The 16,969-nt window shown below is 43.8% G+C and overlaps 1 protein-coding gene across 2 annotated transcripts in view; it reads right to left on the bottom strand.

Annotated features, from left to right (window-relative positions):
- NUP155 (nucleoporin 155) overlaps positions 1–16,969 on the bottom strand; it is a 304,350-nt gene that overhangs the window by 247,595 nt on the left and 39,786 nt on the right. For both annotated transcript variants that reach the window (XM_029578544.1, XM_029578554.1), the window contains exons 7-8: positions 9,193–9,298; positions 87–160 (exon numbers count right to left, since the gene is read on the bottom strand). In XM_029578544.1, coding sequence (XP_029434404.1) covers positions 87–160; positions 9,193–9,298 — 180 coding nt within the window. The remainder of the gene's footprint in view (positions 1–86; positions 161–9,192; positions 9,299–16,969) is intronic.

Here is a 16,969-nt window from a genome sequence, read left to right as displayed (position 1 = left end):
CTTCTCTTACACACAATTATTAATCTCCAGTTTCACAAACAGAAAAGCTAGTCCTATGTTTTTGAGAAAATGAGAAGAAACAATACCTGTATTACTCCTTTCTCTGAGCGGGTGTACAGGATGTTCCAGGAATTGTCAATAGCAATTTGAACTATAGGATCTAAAAAGTGAAAGATTAGAAAGAAAGGGATTTCAAAAGCTGGGATCAGAAAAATTTTGGCATGTTTTTGCAGTGATGACAACACATTGCAAAGGCAAATTCTTGAGGATAAAAGAGGGTAACAAAAGGCCCCGCTTTGGCAAACTTCCTTTCAATCCTAGACTAGCTAAGAGCCTATCCAGCTGGACATGTTTTCAGCATATTCACAATGAATATGATTGAACTATATTTGAACTAAGATGCACTGCATCGTGGATAACCTGAAAATTTAACTGACTGGGGGTCTCAGGAGACAGATTTTGGAACCATAAATATAAGATTGAAATCTCACATCCAACTGCACTAGGAAAAAAAAAAAAAAAAAAAAGTACTCTTGCCAATCTTTCAACATATAAAAAACAATTGATTAGCAGGCTGGGAGATACCCAGAGAGAGCCTGGAAGACAACATTCACTTACTGTTTTCAAATACACATAAAAGTACTATAAATTGGCTTGTAGTACATGCCTTTCATATAGATATATGCCATAGAAAATGGAAGGGGGGAAAAATATGAGGCAGCTCACCTTGTTGGTAGCACCTACCTACTCTTAAGGCACAAAAGCTGTGATTTCTGTGTACTCATATGTTCTACAAAATGCTAAGGCTCTGCTGTGTCCAACTAAATATTTCCCCCCTTCTTCCAACAATCCATTTCCGTTTTCTCCTGCTCCGGAAATTCTATTTGGTTTGTTTGTGCTGTTCTTCCTTTCTCCCTCTCTGCAGAGTCCTAGTTTTTCCTCCCATGCTATTGCAGAACCCAGGCTCCATTTGTGTTCTCTTACTTCTCCTCTACTTTTTCTTTACTCATCTTTGTCCTCGCCTTCTCTTCTGTTACTTTTTTCCCCTTACTTTGGGCCTAATTTATTAATTTTTTCCCCATTCTGTGTCTAGGGGAATAATACTTAGTGAATGACTACCTTTGTTCGCTATCTTCCCTTCCTCTCCTCTTTCATATAGTAGCAAAAGAATGGCATTGCGCTAATACTTTCATATGAGGACCACAGGAGCTCATGCACGAAGTGCTTATTCTAATCACAGCTAATCTTGCATCTTCCCATGAATTACTGGTGAGCAGTATCACTGCTCATCACCAGTAGGCAATGGGTGGAAACACAAGCAATCCTTCTTGAAAAAAGCTCTTTCTGTCTGTACCCACTTCACCAAACTTCAATTCTCAGTCACCAGTGGTGAGCTGGTGACCAGGAGTTTTGCATTTTAATCTAATCTAGATTCACTTGACATTTCTATGAGAAGAAAGTTTTACAAAACAAGGAGGCAAACCACTAACAGCTACTCCGAGTCCTGCCCTATCCATTTTGTATTGTTGTGAAAAAGTGTAGTGAACACAGCCTCTGTTAGATATTCTGAAGAATTTGTTGATAATTTTTCCTAGCGAATTTAGTGCTTGTGAAAGATATCACATTGACTCCATTTATTCACAGTACAGGCTGGCTACTGTGTAAGCTTCACAACACTCTCATACCAATACACCTGCTCCAGATTTCTGCATAGAAGAGATTACATGTATGAACTGTAACTTCTCTGCTTGAAAAGTCAGTCATCAAAGTTACCAATCACTTCCAAATTGTGATGGCAGTTTTTGATGTTGCTAAGACATATTAATTGGAAACTGGATCTTGACAGATTGCACCTCAACCCTTGAGGTTAGCATCTGTGATCCCTATAATTCAGTCCACAACCTCCAGGACCATCCCTTTCTCCAAACTGAGCCAACAGACCTGGAAGTAATCTGCAGCGGTAAAGGTTGATGAAACTCCTTTGACAACAGATTCCAGAGCAACAGCAACGCCATCTGTAGAGGGCCCATTTGGGCAAAAGCCCATAGCACTGAATTCAACATAGATACCATTGACCCCAGACCTGAAGATAATCCCAAGCCCTGGACACCGGCATCCACAAAATCCGCACCACCTTGTAACTTCCGAAACCTCTCAGAGGTGAAAAACACTCTGCCGAGCTGAATATCATATTTTGCCCCCAAGTATTCCAACATCTGGGTAGGGCTCAAGTGACTCTGCCAAATTCACTATTCAGTTCAAGGACCGCAATATATCCATCACTGTAGGTATAGACTGCCGGCATACCTCCTCCGATTTCCCTCAGATAAGCCAGTCGCCCAGTTAAGTATGAACTAGGATCCCCTTCCTGCAGAGAGCTGTTGCCGCCACCACCACCATCACCTTTGTGAACGTGTGAAGTGTAGTTGCCAAACCAAACAGGAGGGCCCAAAACTGGAAATATTACCTGAGAACCATATCACGAAGAAACTGATGTTCTTCCCAAATGGGAACGTACAGACAGGCTTCCGTCAATTCTAGTGAGGCCCAAAACACTCCACACGATGAACAGCTGCTATTACTGTCCGCAACATTTCCATATGGAAAAACTGGGAACTCGCAGTATCACATTTCACCTTTTTCAGATCGAGGATGGGGCGAAAGGCTCATTCCTTTTTTGGCATGACACAGTAAATAGAATACCTTTCACGACCACGCTCCCTGGAACAAAAATGCCAGCAACTGAAGTCGACACAAAGTGTCCCAAATCACCGCTTGCTTGTCTCGGACATTGCAATGAGACACCACGAAAGCTTCCGTGATGGGGCGAAAAAATTCTAAAGCACGGTCATTCCTTATCATCTCTAGGACCCATTGGTCCGAGGTAATCCTGGTGCATTCTTCGTAAAACTGTGATAGAAGACCTTCCACCACCATTTCAAGAAAGTGGACCAGCCTGGCTTCATTGTGAAGCCTTACCGCCTCCAGGCCCCTGGTCAGAGCCATCTCAGGGAAGTCTGCTGCCTACCGGATTCCTGCTTCTGCCTCGAAGACAGTACAGAACTCCTACTGGGATGAAAACTGCTGCACCTTTCAAAAACCTAAAGCAAGGCAGAAAAGATTGACTGTCATCTTATCCTCCGGCAGCTTATTTCCTTTAGACTAAATCTTCATCAATTGTTTCAGGTCTTCCCCAAACAACAATTTTCCTTCCTTTAAAGGGAAGATTATTGAGATGACACTTGGTCCATATATCAGCTGACCAATTCCGCAATCACAGCTAATGTCACACCAAGGCTGCCGTGACCATATTACTGGCTGAAGTCTAGCTCAAGTCATAAAGTGCATCAGTCTCATATGCAATCCCGGTCTCCACCTGAGTTGCCTGGCTATTAATACCAGTGTCTGCTGATGACTTCTCCTGAGACTTCTGGACCCAGTGTAAACAGGCCCTCTTGCATCAGATTTCCACAGATGCCTGCTCGCAGCCAAACCTGCGGCCAGAATGGTCAACTTGTTTGCTGAGACCAAAGCATGCACCTTCAGCAATACCAGTAGTGGCAGGACATCCTCCGTGAGGGGATACAACTTTGCTATGGCTCTAGCTACCTTGGGGCTCGCCTCTGGGAAGTCCCATTCCTGGTTCACTAGCTTCTTGATCCTTTTAGGGAGAGGAAAGGCTTTCGGTGGGCCCTGGCGTCCAACCAACACTGGATCCACCCTTCATTGTCCAACTCCTCCTGGACCACCTTAATACCCAGTTCCTTCCGAACATGGGAAATAAGGGGCCTCAACTCCTCCTTACGGAACAGATGAAATACCAGTGTATCATCTCCCTCAGTTATTGGGACCTCTTCCAGATCAGCCATGTCTTCATCCCCGTGCTGATCAACATCTGCCATGAGATCCCTCGGACCAACCTCCAAAACCATCTTCCAGGTCATCCAGGTCCAAATCATTCAAGTATCCAGACCCCTCAGGATTGTCCAGGCCCAGCCAGTAAAGGAGGTCCCCTAACCCCCTGACCAAGGAGTCCCTCGGCCTCTCTGCAGCAGGACGAGACAGCTGACAGAAATGCCCTTTTATAGCCAGTGCTTTTCCTGGTTAAAAAGGCCTTATGTATAAGCAAGACAAATTCAGAGGAAAACCAAGTCATCCTCTCCCTTGTCCGGCCCAGAGCTCGCATCTTCTCCCACCCCCTGACGAGATCGCCGAAGACAACAGGGGAGGGGAGTGCCTGGACTCCTAGGAGTCTGTTACCTTCCAAGCTGTAGCCCTTCTCCTGCCGATAGACCTTGGGAACCTGTGGCTCTCCTTCCAGCCTCGTACATCACAGGGGGGACCGCTCCTCTCCAGAAATGAATTGCGGTATAGCGCTGCTGCATTCAGCTGTCCCCGAGCCATGCCGTCGGCCCAGCAAGCTTTCCCATGCTGGGAAAATGCTGTTGGCGCCATCTTGCCTCCACCCAGCCGAGCCTGCTGCAGAAGAACAGAAGCCACGTGGTTTGCGATGTACGAGCAGGGAGAATACTGCCTATTGCAGCCTCCAGTACCCCAAAACTTTCTCACACTCTGAAATCGCTGTCAGAGCCATCTTGTCTCCACGCGGCCGGGCCTGCTGCAGAGGAACAGAAATCACATGATCTCTGCACGCGGGAGAGGAGGAAAACACGGCCCAACGTAGCCTCCGGCTCCACAAGCATCCTGAAGCTGCGAACAGAGGAGCGACACTGCTCCCTTCCTAAGCTCTGGCCAGCCCTGATGATCAAACCAGAAACAGCCCAAGTGGTTGCAGTCACAGCAAAGGAAGAAACTAAAGCAAAAAAAAAAAAAAAAAGGAGCCTTCAGGGGATAAGAGGAACCAGGACTCCTGGCTGTCAGACCCCTGGATCTGCTGCGGGCTAAAGCTGATCAGGGATTAGCAACCCCCAGCTTGACCAGCTCAGCCTGAGGGATGGCCCACGAAGGTACCTAACACCTCAGGAAGCATCTTCTAACTTCTCTTCTTCTGTCTCCTTCTTTCTTTCTTTTTTCTTAATTGCAGGTTTGCACCTCCTACCATCTGCTGGAGACAGAGAAATACTGAGGGACTGCAGGTGGCACTCTAGGTAATGTAGCAGTGCCTCAAAGCTTTTAGTTCTCTGCCTCCATCTGCTGGTAGGGATGCAAAACCCACTTGTCTGGACTGATCTGGGGTACAAACAAGAACTTGCTTTTGATAAATTTATATTGGCTCTTCCCCATTTCACCATAGCTATCCATGTACCCAGTAATTCTGTTTAGACTAGCTTTCATCATTTTACCCAGCACAGACATCGGGATCACTGATCTGTAGTTTCCTGGATCATCCCCGGGGCCCATTTTAAATATTGATGTTATATTGGATACACTGCAGTCCTCATACAGTGGTACATTTTAATGATAGATTACCATTTGCCAGTAGTAGGTCTGCAATTTCATATTCCAATTTATTCAGAACGGAGGTAAATGCCATCTGATACTGGTGATTTGCTACTATTTAGTTCTCAGTTTTATTTCCTGTAGCACTTTTTCCAGATTCACAGCAATTTGCTTCAGTCGTCCTGAAACATTACCTACAAAGAATAGGTCCACTATGGATATCTCCCTAGCAGAGGGACTTTATTTTATTTATATACTGTTGTTCTGAAAAGACTATCACAACGGTTTACAATATGTACAATAGTGCATAATCAAACAATAGATAAAAGACATAAAATAAGAGATACAAGCTAAAATATATTGGATTAAGTCAAATAAATAATAAAATACAATATTTAAATCAATAAATTAATATAATTAACAGAAATTAAAAAAAAAATATAAAACAATAAAAAGGACAGATAGCAATATCATTTAGTAATTCCGATTCCAATACCATCGTAAAGTCTCAAAAAAGAAACAAGCTAGACAGACTGAGAGACTGGGGAGATGGGCATCTAATAGCAAACAAAATTTAAATATAGACAAGTTCAAAGTGATGCATATTAGGGACAAATACTACTACTAATTTATACAATGCTGGGTACCATACTAGGAGCAACCACACAGGAAAATGGACCTTGGATTTATTGTTGATAATGCACAGAAATTCTCAGCTTAGCATGCGGCAGCAGCCAAAAAAACATATAGACTGTTAAAAATTAAACAGAAAGGAATAGAAAAAAGCTGTGACTATAATAATGCTTCTGTATCGATCAATGGCGTGACCACACCTCTAGTATTGCCTGCAGTTCTAGTTGCTAAATCTGGAAGAGAGAAAAACCAGAAAAGATGAAGAGAAGGACAACAAAAATGATAAAAGAGGATGGAACAGCTTCCTTATGAAGAACACTAAAGTTAGGGCTGTTCAGTTTGGAGAAGAGACAATCAAAAGGAGATATGATACAGGTTGGAACACATTAATAAGAAATGGTTATTTACTCTTCCAAATACAACTAGGACTAAGGCAGTGGTTCTCAACCTTTTTTCAGCCATGACACACCTGACAGATGGTTCTCACATGCGAGACACACTTAACATGTGACTGTCACGGGGCTAAATGCAAACATACAATCTGCATCCACAGGCACCTTCTCGACCCCCAACAATGGGTGCAGAGCAGAACTAGGGTATTACCCATACAACTCACCATACAAAAAAAAACAAATTCTGATTCTGATGACATCTCAGTAAAAGCAAAACAAACTCCCTTTATTACCAGGCACAACAGCCCTCCTTATGAAAAGACAGTAATTTACCACTATTGCATGTCCTATTGAGAAAACACAACAAATAAGATTGATACAAATGCGCACATGCTAGTAAAATACCTCACCGCGGTCACACACCAGAACTGACCTTCATCAAGTACAGAAAAACCACAAATTATAAATATGGAGACAGAAACTGGAATGGAAAACCAAAAGCCACTCTGCATGCACTGCAAACCTGGAGAAATGGAAAGAGAAATATAGCACCTAACATAGTCCCAGGATCTGCAATAATGCACACAAACTAACCTCCACAAAGTTACACCTGTATTATGGAACACACTCAAACAGTAACAACCCTATCAATGAAAAGGCAACACTACAAATATTATACCAGGACCTAAACACTAATTAATACACCTCTTACTAGGAAAACAGAATAAGCCAAGCTGCTATAGATCCACACACAGAAATAATTGTAAAGCTATACTAATAAATGTTACAAAACAGCTGATGAACAGAACATCCAACAATTAAAAACTCATAAAAACTATTAAAACATGGCCAAATATAAATACAATTTCAAAACAGCAGACATCACATAGTACCCAATAATTAAAATGGCAGTCAATCAAGAAAAATAAACTTAAAAAGCCACCTTTACTTATCCTCTCCAGCAACTCTCTTACTCCTTTCTCCTGCAGGCCAAAAGCACACACCAGAAGCAGCAGTGGCTGCTGAAGCTCTGTCCACAGTCTCTTCCTTAGGGCCCTCAACCAGTCTCCGTTTCTCTCACATGCACACCAGTCACCTCCCTGACCAGTCTGTCTCTCTCACACGCACACCAGTCACCTCCCTGACCAGTCTGTCTCTTTCACACGCACACCAGTCACCTCCCTGACCAGTATCTGTCTCACACACATGCTCTCTCACTTATATAAAAGCTCTCAATCACACACAAATGCTTTCATTCCCATTCTACCATACACACAAGCTCTCACTCAGGCACATAGGCTCCCATTCACACAAACACACCCAGGCTCCCATTAACACAAACACACCCACACCCAGGCTCCCATTCACCCACACCCACTCTCACCCAGGATCCCATTCACACAAACACCCACATCCAGGCTCCCCATTCACACATGCATGAACTTGGCTTCACCACCAAACTTCTTCCTTCACTGCAGGGATGAGCTCCAGTTGCCCCATGGCTTTACCCTGGTGGGCCTCCTTTTTCACCACCATGGGGATGGGCTCCTGTGGTGGCCTTGCTTCATGGAGTCGGGCTTCCTCTTCGCTGCCATGGGGATGAGGTCCCATGGCAGCCTTGCTTCGCGGTACTGGGCTTCTTGCTATGGGATGCCCCTTCATCCTGCCCCTGTGGGCCAATGGGAAACCTCCTTCCTTCTTCCTGCCAGTGGGAGTAAGAAGAAGGGAGGAAGCCTCCAATTGGCCAGTGGGGCAGGAAGAAGGGAGGAGGCTTCCCATTGGCCAGTGGGGGCAGGAAAAAGGGAGAAGGGAAACACAACCAGAGTAGTGGGACACCGGGAGCCACAACAACACAATGGTTGAGAATGGCTGGACTAAGGAATACCCTAAAAATTTAACTAGTAGCAGATTTAAAACAAAAAATTTAAAGGAAGTTTCTCCTCAGTCAACACAGAACTGAACTATGAAATCCAAAGAATGTAGTCAAGGCTAGTAGTATAGCAGATAAAAAATATATATATTTGGATAAATTCCTGGGGTACAAGATCAACAGTTTTTAGCCAAAAACCTTTGACTTCACCTCTTCTTTCTGGGAATGAGCAAAATGGAATTTACTTTCCTAATATGATATGCCAGGTACTTCCAAGAGACCCAAACTAGTTACCATCAGAGACAGGATGCTGGGCTCCAAGAACCATTTCTCTGACCCTGCACGGTGTATTTCTTATGCTCCTATCATCTACAGTGAAGAGTGAAGAAAAATTTCATTTATTTTTCCTGCGATGGCCTTATCTTCCCAGACTGCTCCCTTTAGCCTGTCAGACTGTAGAAGTAAAGGTTCAAAGTATGATATGCACCAGGTACAGAATAGTCTGCTGGCAAGTTCTCTTTGCATCTGAACATTTATAAACAGGTTCCCAAGCAGAGACTGCAAGTAATGCAAAACACCACACACAATACAGGTGTCCAAAAATATTATTTGCTCCAGAGTTAGCTATGCTGTCTTAAATCGTGAACTAACTTAACCCTTAGAGGCGAGCTTGACCAGTTGCTACAGACTCTGGAAAACATACTCACTCCCTCTGACAATCTAATCAAGAAATTAAGCAATCTTACATCTCAACCTATTATTAAGTAGATAAAAAAACATTAACACATTTTGACATCTTCATAACCTAAAATCTCAAACATTATTTACAGCTGGACAATACTGCGTTTGGTGTTCTAGTCACTTCCTATGTAACGGCAGATAATACACTTCACCTACCATCCTCAGAGAAGGTAAACTGCAGCACTGAAGGAATGAGGAAGGAGAGGGCGCTCTTCGAGTGATTGATCTTCCTGCAACGCTGACTAAACCAGCCCGCTTCAGCCTACAAGAAAAAAGAATACATTTATTTATTTATAGGTTTTTTTATACCGACATTCGTTTAGTAACATCACGTCGGTTTACAGTTAACTTGAAATTAGCAACAGTGCTTTACAATTCATAAACAGAAAAGAATACATGAAGTAAAGACCCATCTGCTCCTTCACTTAACAAGGGCACAATGGTGTATATAACAAAAGGAGCTCAAAATCTTACACAGATGAATATTTGTATGGTTAAAGTGTCAAGATTTCATCTAGCCTTTAAATACAGAATAAAAAAACAAAAAAAACCCCCCCAGAAAATCAATGAGCTCCATTCTCCAATAAAGATGTAAAAGATGCTAAGTTTATTCATGGACCCCCCCCCATGGGTTCTATTTACAGGAGACTCATTTGGATGATGAAGAACATGCCAAACTTCAGAGAGAATTGATAGGTCATTCTCCATTGACAAGCAGGGCTGAATTAGTCAGATGTCTGACTAATTCAGCCCTGCTTGTCAATGGAGAATGACCTATCAATTCTCCATTGGCACAGAAAGGATCCTTCCCTCTAAGCTCATTGAGCTTTTGCTCTACTGAGCGTGTGCGAGAATCCTACTAAAATTCATATTATTTTTCTCCTCAAAAGTTTCCTCGCTGCCTCAGCAGCCTCCAAGCAGCACTTGGAGGCTGCTGAGGCAGCAGTAGAGCAAAAGCTCAGACATCTGACTAATTCAGCCCTGCTTGTCAATGGAGAATGACCTATCAATTCTCCATTGGCACAGAAAGGATCCTTCCCTCTAAGCTCATTGAGCTTTTGCTCTACTGAGCGTGTGCGAGAATCCTACTAAAATTCATATTATTTTTCTCCTCAAAAGTTTCCTCGCTGCCTCAGCAGCCTCCAAGCAGCACTTTTCAGTGCTAAAAAAGAAAATAAGATGCTTTCTTTAGGATGTTGGAAAAGAAAAAGATCATAATGAACAGCTTTATATATGCAACAGAAAAATGTCCATTACCGACAGGCAATAATTGGGAGATGCCTCCAGCTGCAGTAGGGCTCTAACAAGCGTTAAACAGCATATATTACACAATATATGCTATCGCGCAATAAAGCACTATTGCAGCAATATTGCACAATATTTTGCATGGGCCTACCTAAGTTCCCTCCTCTATTACAATCATCTGCTTTGCATACAACTGCATTCATGAACAATGCAAATACATGCAAAGCAGCTAATTATTAAACAATTTCATGTTAATATTTTATTGTGGCTGACCTAGAAAGCAGTCAACTATGATAAAATAACATCACCTCCTGGAGAATCGTTAGGGTCCCAGGGCTCCCGCATTACATTTAAAGGGCCATGCAAAATTTTAAAAATGTCCTGTGGCAACAGAAGTTGAGTGGGGATTAGGACAGGTCCCCAACTCAAACTGGGGCCACCACAGGATGCAGCCCCGAAACCCCAAGTTCAAAACTGGAGAAATTACTTACCTGATAATTCTGTTTTCCTTAGTGTAGACAGATGGACTCAGGACCAGTGGGTTATGCTCCCCTGTCAGCAGATGGAGACGGAGCAAGCTGTCACAATATATATATACTCTTGCAGTGATGCCAGCCTGCCAGTATTCTCTTCAAAAGCAACTGTGAACAGACTAAGCAAAAAGTTTGATTAAAAACAGGCAACTATAACTGTACTCAACCAACAAGAAACACTGAACTGAAGAACGTAGGTATCCCAATCTAAGGACTGGATGAACACTTATCAGTAATCCCTTGGAGGACTATTGATGCAATCATTTGGCAGCTGAGAGTGGGAAGCTGACTCCCATTTGTCTACACTCAGGAAAACAAAATTATCAGGTAACTAATTTCTCCATTTCCTAGTATGTAGACAGATGGACTCAGGACCAGTGGGACGTACAACAGCTACTCTCAAACAGGGACCAGTCAACACCGCATGTGTAAATGCTGCGTCCTGCCAGGCCTGCACAACCAGATGATAAAACCTGGAAAACGTACGCAAGGAGGACCATGTCACAGCTCGGCAAATATTGACAGGAGACGACAATCTAACCTCCGCTCATGACACCACCTGAACCCTAGTGAAATGAGCCCTAACCTGAGTAGGCAACGGCTTTTCAGCATCAACATATGCTGCCATGATTACCTCCTTAATCCAGTGGTCTCTTGTAGCCCAAGAGGCGAGATCTCCTTATTTAGTACTGCCGTGAAAGACAAACAGACGATCTATTTTACGTAAAGGTTCAGTAACCTCCAGATACCGGATGACGTCTCTTGACATCCAAGGGTCGCAACAGACGATACTCCCCTACGTCTCTCTCTCTCTAATTCAAGTGAAATTCAGTGACCAGCTTCGGTGAAAATGAAGAAACAGGCTGAATCTAATAGCCCTGAGACTGCGGATTCCACTGAGACAGCAGGGAGTGCTAAAGAGGACACATATGCCCCCTCGCCCATGGGACCACTTCCAGGGTCGCGGCCATTAAGCCAAGTACTTACAGGTAGGACCATACAGTCAGGCTCAGAGTATTCAATAACAGACAGAGTTGAGTCATCAACTTCTGAATGCGCGTTTCTGGCAGGAAAACTTTGTGCTGCTTCGTGTCGAACCGAACCCCGAGGTATTCCAACGATTGAGCAGGCTAAAGACTGCTCTTGTCCAGGTTCACCACTCAGTTGAGATCCTGCAACAGGGATATCATCTTGTGGGTCATTCTGCCACTCTCTTCCAGCGAACTGGCTCGAATCAGCCAATCGTCGAAATACGGGTGTATGAGGATCACATCTTTTCTCAATTCTGCTGCAACTATTACCATTACCTTGGAAAAGATCCTTGGGGCACTGGCCAGACAAAAGGGCAAACCCCGAAACTGATAATGGCGTCCCAGAACTGCAAACCACAGAAAGCGCTGATGCTCTAGTCAGATGGGAATATGAAGGTATGCCTCAGACAGATCCAAAGAGGTCAAAAATTCCCCTGACTCAACCAACAAGAAACACTGATCTCAAGAAAGAACATAGGTACCCCTTGCTGGAGCAGATCCCTGAGTGGAGATAGAGACAGAGTGTTGCAACTGTCCCTTCCCGATGGCTTCACTCCACCTACCTTTCTTTCTTTGCACCTCCTCGCGCTATGGATGGATGCCTGGCTGCTGTGGCGTCTGCCCGCCGACCTCTCCGGCGTCCCCGGACTGGCTTGGGCGCTGCCTCCCACCATGCTCCGCTGGTACCTTAGGGTGCGCGTGCTGCGCAGTCCTCACTCTTATTTCCTACTTGGCGCGAACCTCAGGGGCGTCCCCCTGTGATGACGTCACGCTGCCCAGATATTTAAAGCCTACGTTGTTTGCTAGCCTTTGAGTTAGCAAGGGGATTCTTATGGATGGGATTCGCTCTCTGTACCAGCTACTCTGCCTCTCCAATCTTCTATTGGACTCTTAACGCTAACGGGATACCCGCTCCTTGGGGGCCTCACTTGCTTTTCAGGTCACTATCAGGAAACCGGTACTCGCTCCTCGAGGGCCCATGTTCCCCGACTCGCTGCCTGCTCCTACCTTCTCTTCTGCCTGGAAGGATTCACTATCTTCAACACCAGCGAGTACTACCATCTTCACCTCAGAGCTGTTCCCTGGAACCAGGTACTCGCTCCTCGAGGGCCTGCCTCCGTTCCAGCCCTAGTGCCATCTCCTATGTGGAACCGCTGTGTGAGTACATTACCTTCAAGCCTCTCAGCTCTCAGGTACTCGCTCCTTGAGGGCCTGCTCTCCCTATCCTGGGGTTCTCCATACTGGGACTTTGTGCATATTCTACTGTACTCATTCTCAGTTCTTTCCACTACAGCACTGCTACCGGAGGAGTCGATGTTCCAGCGCCTGAGTGATACTAGCTCAGCCAGGCTACTTCTGCTGCTCACCACTGCCACCTCATTGTCTAATAAAAGATCAATCTCTGTGTTTGTGTGTCCTAAGCTGAGCCTGACCTGTGGCCCCTCATGGGACTTCCCCTGTGGGCGTGGTCAGCTGCCACAATGTCCAAGGATCCACTCAAACCTCACTAATTATAACAGAGGGCTTCCCGCCAGAAATCTTTGCATGTCCGCGTACCACGGTCTTCTTGGCCAGTATGGGGCCACTAGAAGTACTAGCCCCCTGTGGTATTCTATCTTGTGGATGATCCCGCCCAGTAGTGGCCATGGAAGAAAGGTGTACAGTAGGTCTTCCTGTGGCCAGGTCTGGACGAGGGCTACGATCCCCTGGGATTGTGTGTCTCATCTGCGGCTGAAGAAGTTGGGGACTTAGGCGTTGAACCGGGTTGCCAGAAGATCCATGGCTGGAGTTCCCCAGAGGTTTATTATCAACTGTAAGGCTGTGGTCTACAGCCTCCATTCCCCTGGGTCTAGACTATCTCTGCTGAGGTAATCCGCAGTGACGTTGTCATTTCCCGCGCTGTGGGTGGCCGAGATCTGCCTTATTATTTGGAAGCAAGTTGGGAAAGCTGGCCAGTAAGTGGGCGAATCTCCAGTTCCTCGTTTTTCAAAGAATAAGAAGCAGATACCACGTTCTGTTAGCATACTAGAGGATCCAGATGTTTTAATCCCTATAGAGGAATGACCCTTCGGATTACTCAACTTTTTGGTAGGTCTACCAAAATGATAAGGGGAATGGAACAGCTCCCCTATGAGGAAAAACTAAAGAGGTTAGGACTTTTCAGCTTGGAGAAGAGACGGCTGAGGGGTGATATGATAGAGATGTTTAAAATCATGAGAGGTCTAGAACGGGTAGATGTGAATCGGTTATTTACTCTTTCGGATAATAGAAAGACTAGGGGGCACTCCATGAAGTTAGCACGTGGCACATTTAAAACTAATCGGAGAAAGTTCTTCTTCACTCAACGCACAATTAAACTCTGGAATTTGTTGCCAAAGGATGTGGTTAGTTCAATTAGTACAGCTGTGTTTAAAAAAGGATTGGATAAGTTCTTAGAGGAGAAGTCCATTACCTGCTATTAATTAAGTTGACTTAGAAAATAGCCACTGCTATATTACTAGCAACGATAACATGAAATAGACTTAGTTTTTGGGTACTTGCCAGGTTCTTATGGCCTGGATTGGCCACTGTTGGAAACAGGATGCTGGGCTTGATGGACCCTTGGTCTGACCCAGTATGGCATGTTCTTATGTCTCCACAGCCAAGAAGAGGCGAAAGTTCAGGTAGTGGAACTTCCTGACCCTCCCAATAAATTTTGCCGACCAACTGCCTCTCTCTCTTCTGTCAGAGCTGGGCCAAGATCACATTGGATTAAAGGGTCCTGGAGGAGATATGAAAAGGATATATGCTGGAATTTCGCAGTGTTCCTCGGGATGTGTTCATGGTGTCTCGCTGCCACTCATCACAGAATAATCAGGCAGTGGAAGCTACATTGGCAAGGCTCCTCAGTCTGAGGGCTGTGGTTCCAGTTCCCACGTCTCAAGAAAATATGGGTCGATATTCCATTTATTTCATTGTGCCCAAGAAGGAGTGCTCCTTTTGTCCCATCCTAGATCTCAAAGATGCCAACAGTCATCTGCAGGTGATGCACTTTTGCATAGAAACATTGCACTTGGTAATAATGGCTGTCCAGCAGCTATCCGAGCCTCGGAGACCGGAGACTTTAAGAAAAGTTTTCTGCCTTACCTTGTCTTGGCATTTCTCCTGCTGCGGGGGGAGAGGGAAAGTTACCTTCACCGCTGGTATTGCACCCACTGCCTCTCAGCCACTCCCGTTCCTGGGTGCTAAATCCACACTGGGAACCGGCTGCCGGACCGAGGCTTACATCTGAGGGATCTCGGAAATCACCTCAGGAATTCTTGACTGGGGGAGGGACCCTTAGGTATCACCGCAGGAGAGCGGGGCTAGATGGAAGAGGTAAGACTTTTTCTTGCTTGGAATTTTCTTCTTTGGTTTGGATTTTCTAACGCTGTGCAAGCATGAGTATAGTCCCGAACTGCTAAGGTGACTGAGAAATACTGAAGAGCAGAGCTTCCTGCACGAGTATATGTAGTGCTGACATCAGATTGAAATCTGACTTAGTCTCCAACTGCTATCCGGAGCACACTGTACCCATTGATCCTGAGTCCATCTGCTAGATGCTAGGAAATAGATTTTTTCCTAAACCAATATATACTGCATAAACTGGATTTATTCTAGAATAACCATCCGTTTATAATGTTAGGAGATTATTAACAGGCATCTCAAAGTAAGCCAAGTTAAAAATAAAAACTTCAGTAAAGCATGAACTGTGAGTTTAGATACAGAAAAAACATTTGATATATTTTGAGAATATTTGTTTGGGGAGTGTTGGCAAGGTTTGGTTCAATAGGGAATATTTTTTGCAAGGGATTACATCTTTGCAAAGTCATACACAAGTTTTGGTGATGACAAATGCTTTTAGGTTTGAGCGGTTTGTTTCAGACAGACATACATATCAAGGTTGTTTTTCTCTCCGTTTGCTTTGGTCTTAGAACGATTAGCTATTATGTTAACAGCAGACAATAGCTTTTGGGCTATCAGCACTGATAAAATTATTCTTCAGCTGGCATTATTTTTAGACAATAATGCATGCTGTTTCTCTGGCTTTAAAATCTTTGAGAAACCCAAGGCATTACTTATTTTGTAACCCGGTGGAAGAGCACTGGAATCAAGAGTTTCCTTTTAAGTGGGTAAGTGTAGGTATAATTAAATACTTGAGTCTTTACTCCTCATCTAACTATAGTAATCTATATAAGGAAAATATAGCTCCGCTTATTAAACCTCTTGGAGATAAACTGACCTCTTGGAAGAAATTACCTTGCTCCCTTAAGAGTAAAATATATTTGGGTATATGTTGCCAAAACTCCTTTATCCTCTTGAAATGCTACAGGTTATGATAAATTTTGAAGTTAGCATCTTGGATAAGGGGGCTGGGGTTATTTATATGGTAAGATTAGAATTCTTATAAAAAGTTAGCCTGTCCCTCAAATAAAGTAAGTTTTTTTTCTCCCCGAATAGAAAATGCATAACTTAGCTTAACAAATGAAATATATATTAGTTTGCATTAAAGTAACTTCGGAATATGTTGCAACATATATAAAGCAAGATTTAGCCTCTGGGTAGTCATTACTTAAGCTTTACATTGTTCATTTAGGAAGATTCCTGAAGAGATTAAAAACATGTACTTACTTTAATCCTGGCATGGAGAAAAGCTATAAAACAAATAAAATATTTGAAATTCCCCCTTTTATCCCAATTTTGGGGAATCCAGATTTCGAATCGGCTATAAAAGATGGAATATTTAGGGCAGAGGTAGGTAACTGGCACCGGAATGCCACCAACAGGTCTGGTTGTCAGGATATCCACTATGAATATGCATGAGATATATTTACATACAATGGAGGCAGTGAATGCAAATATTTCTCATACATATTCATGGGGGGTATCCTGAAAACCAGATCAATTTGTGGCACTCCAGGACAATGATTGCCTACCCCTGATTTAGTGGACAAAACAAAGGGGATAAGAACAGTTATGGATGTATTTGATAAAAGAACCAAGAGTAATGAGTTTTGAATAATTTCAGATACATTTTGAAACATTATGTAACCACACTTTTAAGACAAGATTGATTCTTGGTACTTCTTCCTTTGATCAGTAGAT

The sequence above is a fragment of the Rhinatrema bivittatum genome, chromosome 1 (assembly GCF_901001135.1).
Source record: "Rhinatrema bivittatum chromosome 1, aRhiBiv1.1, whole genome shotgun sequence".
Classification (NCBI taxonomy): domain Eukaryota; kingdom Metazoa; phylum Chordata; class Amphibia; order Gymnophiona; family Rhinatrematidae; genus Rhinatrema; species Rhinatrema bivittatum.
This window is presented reverse-complemented; position numbering and strand designations above follow the sequence as displayed.